This window comes from Pituophis catenifer, unplaced genomic scaffold, assembly GCF_029215685.1.
Source record: "Pituophis catenifer annectens isolate HBS135680 unplaced genomic scaffold, rPitCat1.0.hap2 SCAF_6, whole genome shotgun sequence".
Classification (NCBI taxonomy): Eukaryota; Metazoa; Chordata; class Lepidosauria; order Squamata; family Colubridae; genus Pituophis; species Pituophis catenifer.
The window spans coordinates 273038-283467 of NW_027256886.1; the positions used below are offsets into that span (position 1 = coordinate 273038).

The 10430-nt window shown below is 58.6% G+C and overlaps 1 protein-coding gene across 1 annotated transcript; it reads right to left on the reverse strand.

The window, feature by feature from the left end:
- Nucleotides 1-6370: 6370 nt before the first annotated feature.
- On the reverse strand, nt 6371-8173 carry FAM43A (family with sequence similarity 43 member A). The gene has a single exon (XM_070945567.1). The coding sequence runs from the start codon at nt 8171-8173 to the stop codon at nt 6791-6793; it is 1383 nt and encodes a 460-aa protein (XP_070801668.1). The 3' UTR covers nt 6371-6790.
- Between the last annotated feature and the right edge of the window lie 2257 nt (nt 8174-10430).

Below are 10430 nucleotides of genomic sequence, written 5' to 3' on the forward strand. Positions count from 1 at the left end.
ATCTAATTGCCTGTACCTGACACATCCCAGTTGATACTACTAGGTCAATCCATTGAAAAAAACTGCCCTTTTACATTCCCATTTCCACTTTCTTACACAGGGGTAAAACTCAAGTTTGTACTGTAAAACCAGCAAAAAGGTTAAGATTTTAGAAAAGCACCAATCCGGAAGCAGATCAAGCAGAAAAATTGAGTCCTTCGATTCCTCCCCACTTCGGCAGCCCCACAGTTGGTCTGCAGCTGCCCAACATCCATTGTTTAAGCCAGGAAAGGGAAAGAATCTGCTGGAGGGAGGGGGGAGGGCAAGACCGCCTGCAGCTGCTTCCTTGCAAAGACCATCCAGGGATGTCCACAGCAGTGGAGAGGGAAGGGAGCCTCCCTCTCTCTCTCTCTCTCCCTCTCCCTGCCTCCCTCCCTCCCTCTCTCAGCAGGACAAAGGGTGGCCTGCTGCTCTCCTTTTCAGTCCTCAGCATAAGCAGGGCAGGGGATCCCCAAGTCCGGCCGGCCAGCAAATGTCTCACGACTGGCCTGGATGTTTTAATGAGTATCCAGAAGGAGGCTGCTTACAAAAGGCCAGCCCTTCCTACTTATTGTTGCCAGCTGCAAATGACTCCAACTAGATGATCATCACTTCCTTCTTTTGTCTCATCTAGGGGCTTGATACCCCCGAGAGCAACCTCGTGCCCAGCCTTGGGAACTTTTAAGACTTGTGGACTTCCCAAGGTTGGACACCCTGCTCCAGACACTTCATCCTCATCCATATCTAACCTTCCCTTGCTGGTGCCTCTGCTAAGCACCCTGCAGGGAGCAACCCAAAGTCCCCGTGGGGTCTGAACGGCCTGGGGACTCTATGGCCAGAAGAGCCTCTGGCAGGATGTCCCAAAGATGGACTCCCCCACCAGCTTTCCCAGGCCAGTGGAAGAATGAGCAGTGCTTGGCAGTCCTGGAAGGGGCAGAAAGGGCACCAGTCCTTTCCTTCCCATCAAGCTAGGAGGTGGCTGACATTACCCCAAAGGTCCCAAAGGAGACACCCCCATGTGGCTAGCAATGGGAAAACCCTTTTGCAGACCCCTAGGGCAGTTGTCCACCCCCACCCCAAAAAGCTGGGGGGGGAGGGAAGATGCTCAAGTCCATCCAAAGGGAGGCGTTGCACCGTTGCGCCTTAGGAACTGGGAGCTTTTTTCCTTCCCCAAGCTCTGGTCTTGGATCCACATGTTGCCACCTCCTGAGTGGATTCTGATTTGGGGGGAGGGGCACGGGGAGCCCTGTCATTTGCTGGTTGGGACTTTCTTCCTAGTTCTGCATCCGGGGGGGCTTTCCAGTGGAATTCTAACAGGATGTTTTCTGAAATTCCCGTGTTGCTGGCTAGTTTAGGATTTGCGGGATGAGAGCAGGAGGACATTAAAGGAGGTGCCAGGACTGAAGCAACCATCACTATGTTAAATTGTCCCATTATCTCCTTACAGCCCCAGGAACCTCTGCTAACCTACCACAGTGACCCCCAGAATGGTCTTCAGAAACCGAGGGTTGCTTTCCCACTGGCCGGCATGCCCACTGTTGCCCTCCATCCCCAGAGGTGCTTAGCAGAAGGTTCGCTATGGATGAGGATTAAGTGTCAGAGCAGGGCTGTCCAACCTTGGCAACTTTAAGACTTCTGGATTTCAACTCCCAGAATTCCCCAGCCTTTTGGCTGCAGCCAACCCTTGACAAGGCCTTCAGCCCCCCACCCCCACACCTGTGGATTTGCCCTTTGGGGCTTGTCATCCTGATTGATCTGCCCTGGTCTCCTTTTCCAGGCCAAACCACTAAGCTCCGTTAGCCTCCATGTTGGGCTTTTCCAGGGTTCTGCCATTTGGATCCTCCTGGGGATTTCTCAGGATTGGCCTTTCGGCCGGTGCTGCAGGGCACCGGCTGTGCCAGGCAAGAAGGGCGGCCTTTAAAGAGTGCCTGCTTCCTGGACTGCCAAGCACAGCTTGTTCTTCCACTGGCCTGGGAAAGCTGGTGGGGGAGTCCATCTTTGGGACGTCCTGCCAGAGGCTCTTCTGGCCACCCCACCATGTCCCCAGGCCGTTCAGACCCCACGGGGACTTTGGGTTGCTCCCTGCAGGGTGCTCCAACCATCTTTGGGCAGGATGGTTTTGCCAGTGCCAGAAAGAGGTGAGGCAGAGGAGCAGCTACTTCCTTCCTTGCCTTTCCTCAGAGGTGCCTCTTCATGCCAGGTGGCTGTGGCAGCGGCAGTGCTACCTCTCAGAGCCAATCCAGGCTGGTCCTGTGGCTTCTTCAGCGCTGGTTCCGGCTGGACCAGCTGCTCCGGTCATGGCTGCCACCTCCGCCAGAACAGGCTGGGCTGAGGAATCTTTGTTCTGCAGGGGGGGGGTTCAATCCCACTCACATGCCCGGCTGCTTTCACACAGATGCTCTGCTGGGCAGAGTCTTCCAAGCAGGGCTTGGATCTCCGAGCTTCCCCTGGGCTGATCAGATGACAGCAGCTGCCCAGCCAGCTGCTCCTGCTGCCCAGCCTCTCCCAACTGGGGTGGAACAAGACCTGTGCCCAGAGCCCCTCACCACCCCCTCCCTCGCCAACAGAGCTTGCTATGGCTTCTCAGGGGCAGCCTGGGGCTTCTGCCCGCCTCAAGCTGGCCTGGGGCTTTAAGGGTCCTGCAAGGCGTACCCCTGCTTGGCTGGGCTGAAGGGGAGTGGGGGCTGCTCCCTGGCCAGTGCTTGCGGCAGCGGCCGAGCGTTTCGCCTGCACAGGGGGCGTCCGGCGGCTCTTCACCGGGAGGCGGGACTGGCTCCTCCGGCTGGATCCTGAAGCTGCGCGGATGGAACGCGAGTCCCCTGAAAAGAGAAGCCGCCGTTCTAAAGAAAAACCCGGACGGCCACAAATGGCCGAGTTTCCCGCCACTCTCGAGGCCGCCCTTGGAAAGCGCCGAGTTCGGGGGGGCCGCGGTCCCTGACCGGCCATTCCCGGCCTCCCTTCTCCCAGGGAGGGGCTGCGGGCGAGCCCGGCCGGAGCGCAGCATTTGGCCTCCGGCCAAGCAGCCCCTCGGGCCCCGCCGAGGCATCTGGAGAAGGCAGAGCCGGGCTTTCGTTCCCCCGCTGGACCCCCGGCCGCCTTCTCGGGGCTAGAGCGCAGCTGGGCCCTCGGCGGCACCTGACGCAGGTGAATCACCGGCTTGGTGTGTGTGTGTGTGGGGGGGAGAAGGTTCCCGAGCGCGCCTGGCTGTCAGGACGGATGCGGCCGTCGCTTCTCTCTCGCTGAGGGCGGGATCCGTGGGCGACGCGCGCCGTGAGTCACCGCTCCGCCCGACGCTCCTGAAAGACCCTCTGGCTGCGGGAGACCCGGTTTCGCCCCGCCCCGCCTTGCCTTCTCCGCTTCGTGGGTGCTTCGTTATCCGTTTATTAAAAACATTTCTGTTCTAGTCCTTTGCTGAAAAATCCTGAAGACAACAATAATATTTGCAAACAAATACCTCTAAACAAAAGAACTCCAACAGATTAAAAGTTGAATTAAAACCATCCATTCAACTCCAGAGGGAAATGTTAGTAGAATTAATGACAAATGAAAGGCAACATGAAAAGTTATTTTTTCTATAGGTGCCAGAGAACCATCCGGCATTACTGGGCGCAGCACGAAGGGCGAGCTCCGTCCATGGGCTCCTCCTGCATGAATCCCACCACCTTCTTTCGCTCTGGCTGGCAGGCCTGGAACTCTTGGGGGGGCTACACCTTTTTGCTGTGTAAAGCCTCATTTCCTGCTCTCCACCTTTCCACCCTGGGTATTGGCCACTCTCAGCTCCCCCTCTTTCTTTCCCTGGTAGCACACTCCCCCATTGGGCAAGGGCGATGCCCAGAAGGTGGGCCGTACCATTTCCCCAAGTTATAGGGCAAAGGTTTCTTTGCCACTCGGAGCAGATCTCTGAAAGAGGCAACTGGAGTTCTGCACCTCCTCCTGTCGGTTTTCCACCTGAAGGCCTTTGCTGCTAGAATCATTCACACAGCAGTCTGCTAACCTTGGTTCGAGGCCTCTAGTACCTTTGGATTTTGCCCCAAGGTATTGTGTGAATCCAAAAGAAACGGTTCATCCAGTGCCCCATGCAGCCTGTTGTCCAGAGCAGAACTTCCATAGTTCCTGCAGAACAAGGGGTCTGTGGGTGACCATAGAGTGAATGGGGGCTGTGGGGCATCAATAAGCAAAATTAAAATCCTTTAAAAACTCCCAGTGGCTTTTCCAAACCCTGAGCAAAGGATTTCACTGACATCTCAGGACCAAACTGCACTGCCAACAACATTCCTATCAGAACAAACGGTGGCTGCCTCTCTCGGGACCATTGTTTGATTCATGAAACTCAGATTAAAAACCTCTCGGCTACATTCACACAATACACTAGGTTTGGCTACTTTTAACCTTTTTTCACTGGTTTAGCATGTTAGGTGATTGCAGGTGCTACATTTCTACCTGACCAAAAAGTATATTCTGCAAACTCAGCTCCTTTGGATAGCTTAGGGCAGGGGTCTGCAATCTTAAACGCTCAAAGAGCCATTTGGACCCATTTCTCACAGAAAAGAAAACACCGGGAGCCACAAAACCCTTCCCGTGCCTGACTATTTTTTGAGCGGCCACAAAACTAGCATATGTGGTTGAATTAAATGTTCTGTTTTCTTCTGAAACATTTCTTTTCTTGGGTTTATCCATGGTTGGCCTACTGGGGGTTGAACAGCTCAATAAATCACGTGCTGGCAGGTGTCGCACATTGGTGGTTGTGATGCATATTTTGAATGATAGGGAGCCGGAGCAGAGGGGTGAAAGCCCCGCATGTGGCTCCAGAATTGCGGGTTGCTGATCCCTGGCTTAGGGTCAAGGTTCCCCAGTGGGCTAATTAATTAAACCAGCTGTGCTGCATGGAACCTCCCTCCCTCATCCCAAGTGATGAGGCTGATGGATAGGCAGAATAGACATGGAGAGGCCAGGAGAGCCCCTGCCACCCCTTCAGGGCCCAGCCAGAGGGCAAAGCCGGCCTTCGTTGCATAGTGAGGCCAAGAGGCAAAGGGGAAGGAAAGGATCCCACCCAAAAGGCTGCTGGTTGGCCAACCTCTGGCCCTCCTGGTGCCTTCAGTGGGGAGGTTTCCTTCTTCCTAGCAACTCACCTCCCTCCAAGGCAGAGGTGCATCGGGGCCTAGTAGGACGGGGGCAGGGAGGCTAGGGATGATGGTACTACTTCCCTGCCTAAAGGCCCAGTGAATCTCCTGGATCTGTCCAGAGATCTGTCTGGATGGAGAAAGCAAAGCCCCATGAGCCACAGCCACACTGGCTCACCTGGACAGAAAGGACCAAAGGTGGTCTCTGCCCATCGGAGGACACTGCTGGCACCCACCTGCTGGAGTTCCTGCTGCAAACTCCCCACTTCCAACAGCCTACAGTCCCTCCCAGGCTGATCATCCAACTGTTTTGAAGGAGGATTGAAACCAAGCCTGTCGTGAGCCTGAATTAATTATAGCTCAAATGACACCCAGATAGGCGTCCCAGAGAACTGAGCTCTCAGCCTCCATGCTGCTCCATCCAGCAGGCTACCCGTCTGGTTGTGGGCCTTGGGGGCAATGTCCAAGAAGGCCCAGTCCAGCCCATTGGCCACATTCCTCAGAGCAGCATCCAAGGCCTCTCCATGGCCCCCTGGGAATGGCTCCTTTTGGCCAGGGGCTCCCACAGCTCCAAGTGATTTGAGGTCTGGGGCAGATGGAAGCTTGACTGAGAAGGCACCGAGAAGCTACCATCGCCCAAACCAGGTCTTGCAATGAAACCAAAAGCAATACAGATGGGGCTCCCTGGCCCTGCAGGTGAGATGGAGCAGGACTGGGAGATGCTGTGGAAGCTGTGAAGTGCCAGACCAGGGGTAGGGGGCAAACCTCCAGAAAAGCTCACCTATGGCAAGGAGGGCTGAAAAACAATCTCCCCCTCTCCACCATATCTTGCACCAGCAGGGAGATGCCAGGGCTGGGTGCAGGCTGCCCCATCAAATGAAGGGGTGTGTGTGTGTGTGGTGTCAATGTGATTAGCTGCCTCCCTGCCCAGAAAAGGTTGTAGGATCCAGTCCTGCTGGAAGTAAATCCCACGATTCTTATTCTTTAACTAAAAAAAAAAAAAGCTCCAGGAATCAGGCTGCAAACTGGGACAATTGTTCAAATTCTTGCATCGAAAAAGTTCCTCCCACCCCCAGAAGAGCCGCCTAAGACAGGACTCCAACAGGCAGCGCCAGCCCCTTCCCAATCCAACCCCCACCACCACCCGAAGCCCAGCTGGGCTGTGGGAGGGGCTCAAGAGCAGGACCCTCCCTGCCCGGGAAGCACAGCAGCGCTGCCGCTTTTCTGTTGCTTTTATTGTATGCAAGACAAACCGAAACAGCCAAAATCCAGGTACCCCCCACCAAAGGGGGCAGCGACTCCTCAGGTTCCAGTGAAGATCCACACGGTCCAGTTTCTTTTTGCACAGCAAAAGATCCGGGGTGGGGTGGGGGAGAGGGAAGGGAAGATGAGCCCCAGGGAAAGACGCCCCTCTCCCCGCAGAGCGGGACCCACGAAGGAGACCCCGCCCTTTCAGACGCCAAATTCCACGGCTGTAAACAAACGCGCCCCTCCCCCATCCCGAGGACCGACCGACGTTTGGCCGCAGCTGGCGGGGAGGGGCGCCAGGCAGGCCGACCTCCGGCGCCCATCCCGGGCCTTTCTCCGCCGGGCCGCCCTCTTTCCTGGCGCCGTCTGGGGCCCTGCAGGGCTGCGGGAGGAAGCGGGGCTGGTCAGCCGCAGTCGGGCTCCGGGCTGTGGCAGGACCGCAAGGACGGCGGGGGTGAGGAGCCCCCTCCGCCGCCGCCGCCCTCGTGTCCGTTGCTCTCGATGGAGGACTCGCTACCGGTGCTCTCCCCGGAGAGCAGGCGAGTGACGCGCAGGTCGGCTCGGAGAAGCGCCACGTCGTTGCCGATGGCCAGCTCGCCCAGGCCGCAGATGAGCTGCCCCAGGCTGGACCCCGCGGGCGCCGCGCCCTCCCCGTCCTCCTCCTCCTCCAGCGGGGCCAGCAGTTCGTCTTCCTCGTCCTGGGCGCCGTCGCAGTCCTCGTCCTGGGCGCCGTTGACGCAGCCTGGCCCAGCGGCGCGCTCCTCCAGTTCCTCGCCCAGCGAGTCCTCGGTGATGGAGCCCAGTTTGGGCGCGCTGCGACTTCGCTCGACGGGCGGCTTGTAGCAGCCGCCCGGCCCGTGCAGGAGCAGCTTGCGGAGCGGCACCAGCGGGATGGCGCCGTCGGCCCCGGGGCCCACCTGCTGCAGCTGCTGGTGCCGCGCGTCGGCTCGCTTCTTGAGGCGGCGGAACTCGGCCAGAGCCGCCGCCGACGTCTGGTACAGCAGCAGCGCCATGGCGCGGGCCTTCTCCGCCTTGGAGACCAGCACGGCGTGGCAACGGAGCAGCACCGCCTTGTGCTTCACCTCGTGGCGGTAGATCCAGGCGAAAAGACGCGGCAGGCGCGGGTCCGCCACGCAGTAGGTGACCCGGTGCAGCAGGTAGAGGTGGCCCGGGCGGGAGGCGGCCTCGGCCGGCACCGCGGGCGCCAGGCGGATACCCTGCGGCCCGATGGTCAGCTTCATCTTGGTGCCGTGGCGGCCGGCCTCGCTCTTGGCCCAGATCTTGGCCACGGCCACGTCGGTGCAGCCCTCGCCCTTGGCCTGCAGCGTCGTGGCGTTGCCCAGGTAGAGCGCCGTGTAGGTGGGCGCCTCGCTGCTCACGCGGAACTTCTTGCGCTTGGAGCGGAACAGGCTGCCCATCCTGGAGAGGGCACTCTCGGCCGGGCAGGCGCGGGCCAGAGAGCCGAGGGCGGCGGAGCAGGGCAGGCTCCCGGCGCCCGCCTGGCAGTGGTCCTTGGCCTTTCCCGACAGCTGAGGAGATGCGCCGCGCGGGCCCGTTTGCTGCTGCCGCTCCCGGCGGCGGCTCTGCTGCTGCTGCGGCGGCGGCGGCGGCTGGGGTTGTTGCTGGCACGCCTCGTCCGCGGCCAGCAGCTCGAATTTGTGCCTCTTCCAGGGCAGCATCGCGGCGCCCCCGCCGCCTCCCGACGGCGCAGCCAGTCCGGGGCGCTGCGGCTGCTGCTCCCGGTCCTCAGCTGGACGCGCCCGCCGTCGCCCCGGCCGCCCGCGCATCCCGAGGGACCGCCGGCCCGGGCCCCGCCGCCTGCCGCCGCCGCGCGCGCGCCCGCCGCCACTCCGTCGCCATCGCCGTCGCTGCCGCCGCGCGCGCGTTACATGCCGGCCTAGCCCCGCTCCGCCGCCGCGCCTCTGCTGGCGCTGCTTGGCCGCGCTGCTACATATAGGCCGGCTGAGGGAGGCCGCTGCGCCGGGAGGCGGCGCCCGCGATGCCGGTAGCGAGCCGAGGGGGCGGGCCGAGGCAGCCGCCGCAGGAGGGGCCGAGGATGTGGCCGTTGGGTCTGGGGGCTCCCCGCCCTGCTCGCTCCCGGGACCCTTGCGGCCAGTCGGAAGTCCCCGCGGCCAGGGCGGAGGGAGCCTGGCCTTCTGCCCCAGGACGAAGCACAGCGCCTTCTTGCCTCGGGAGAGCCCTCCAAAGAGCCCCGTCGCCCCGCGCGCCTGGAAGGGGCTGCGACCGGGCGCCCACCTGCGGAGCCGCATTACGGTGGCCTGCTCCCCGCGCCGCCGACCTCTCCGCCTCTGCCGGTCGCAGCCCTTCCACCGGTGGGGCCACCGCAACGCTTTCCCTTTGGACAAGCCTCGCCCATCTGAGCCATTTCCTGACCCGCAGTGGGGGCTTTAAAGCGCCCCCGGCCTCATCCCACCAGGCTCGGCCTGACAGGCCGGGTATTGCACCAGGAGGGCTGCTGATGCCGGGACTGGAAGCTTCTGGTGCTTTCCGGGTTTTTGCTGCCAGATAAACCAATCCTGAACAGCGGATTTTTGTTCCCGTTTTGCTTCTCTGGTTGATGTTATGGAGGATTTTACACTTCGGGTTTCAGAGGTAAACAGACCATCTCAAAAAGTGTATGACTGTGCACTTAACCTGGTAACTGAATTAACTGATATATTGATCGACTAATGGACAAAGCTGGGTTTGCTACAGCACTAAGCCACAATGGATTGAAGAACTGGTAAACCAAGTTTAATGTGAGTTCTCAGGTGTACCTGTTTACTCAGCTTTCTGGTCACAGTGAAGAGACAGACACTGGGACCAATTTTATCCTAGAGTTGTATGAACTTGTTCCAGCTGGCACTTCTGAGCAGGAAATGTTGTGGCATTCGGGCCTTTTCTCAAAGATGCTGGCTAGCCATGGGAAGTCCCAGGGGGAAGACTATCCCATGGACTGCAACTAAGGTGCTGCACTGGCATCGGGCAGACACAGGTTCAAACATCCCATAGCTATGGAAATCAGAGTAACAGAGTTGGAAGGGGCCTTGGAGGTCTTCTAATACAACCCCCTGCTGAAGGAGGAGCTCCTATACCACTTAAGACAAATGGTTGTCCAACCTCTTCTTGGAGCACCCACAACTTCTGGAAGAAAGCCGTTCCACTAATTGTTCTCATGTCAGGAAATTTCTCCTTAATTCTAGGTTGGATCTCTCTTCAATGATCTTCCACCCATTGCTTCTATCTGGTCCTGCCTTCAGGTGCTTTGGAACATGGGTTGACCCCTTCTTTTTGGCGGCCCCTCAAATATTGGAACATGGCTATCCTGTTGCCCTGGTCCTTCTTTTCACTAAACTAGACATACCCAATTCCTGCAACCACCCTTCACATGTTTTAGCCTCCAACCCTCTTAATCAGCCCCCTAATTAAGATGCACAGTCTGCCCTACCGCACAGGGCTGTTGTGGGGAAAAGAGGAAGCATTATGTATCCTGCCTTGAGCTCCCAAAAGGAAGGTGGGAATCAAATCTTAAGAAATAAAGATAGAAATAGATCTTTCTCCATTTCTGCTGGGGGGGGGGGGCAGGATTACCGATCTAGACAGAGGGGCAAGGGGAAGGAGAAGCAGTGCCACACAAACACAACTCCTTGCATGCTGTGCTAGAAGGGAAGATGGGGGTGGGCTTAGTCACAGGCCAGTGAAAGATTCTTCAGCCGGCAGGATCTGAGTGTTAGGGGGTGGAGCAGGATCTCAGGCAAGTCCCAGTAAGCGGAAAGGGGTTGTTATCCCTCTTCCCTCTGTTGGTGCTGGACTCCCAACCCAACGCACTCGATGAGGCCAAGATGTGCTTCCTGCCATTGCTGGACATCTTAGCTTGGAGGCTTTGCCTTTCTTTGTCCAGAAAGAACACTTTCTGGACAAAGAAAGTTGTCCAGAACTTTCTTAGGGCAGCCTAAAGCTGTGCCCAACCAAATCGTCATTCTCAGCTTAAAAGCCATCCCAGAACCTGCTCGGTGGAATGGAAGCGGCCTGAGACCGGCCAAT

Coding starts and splice junctions, on each gene's coding strand:
- FAM43A (XM_070945567.1), bottom strand. CDS start 8,173: ATGCGCGGGCGGCCGGGGCGACGGCGGGCGCGTCCAGCTGAGGACCGG.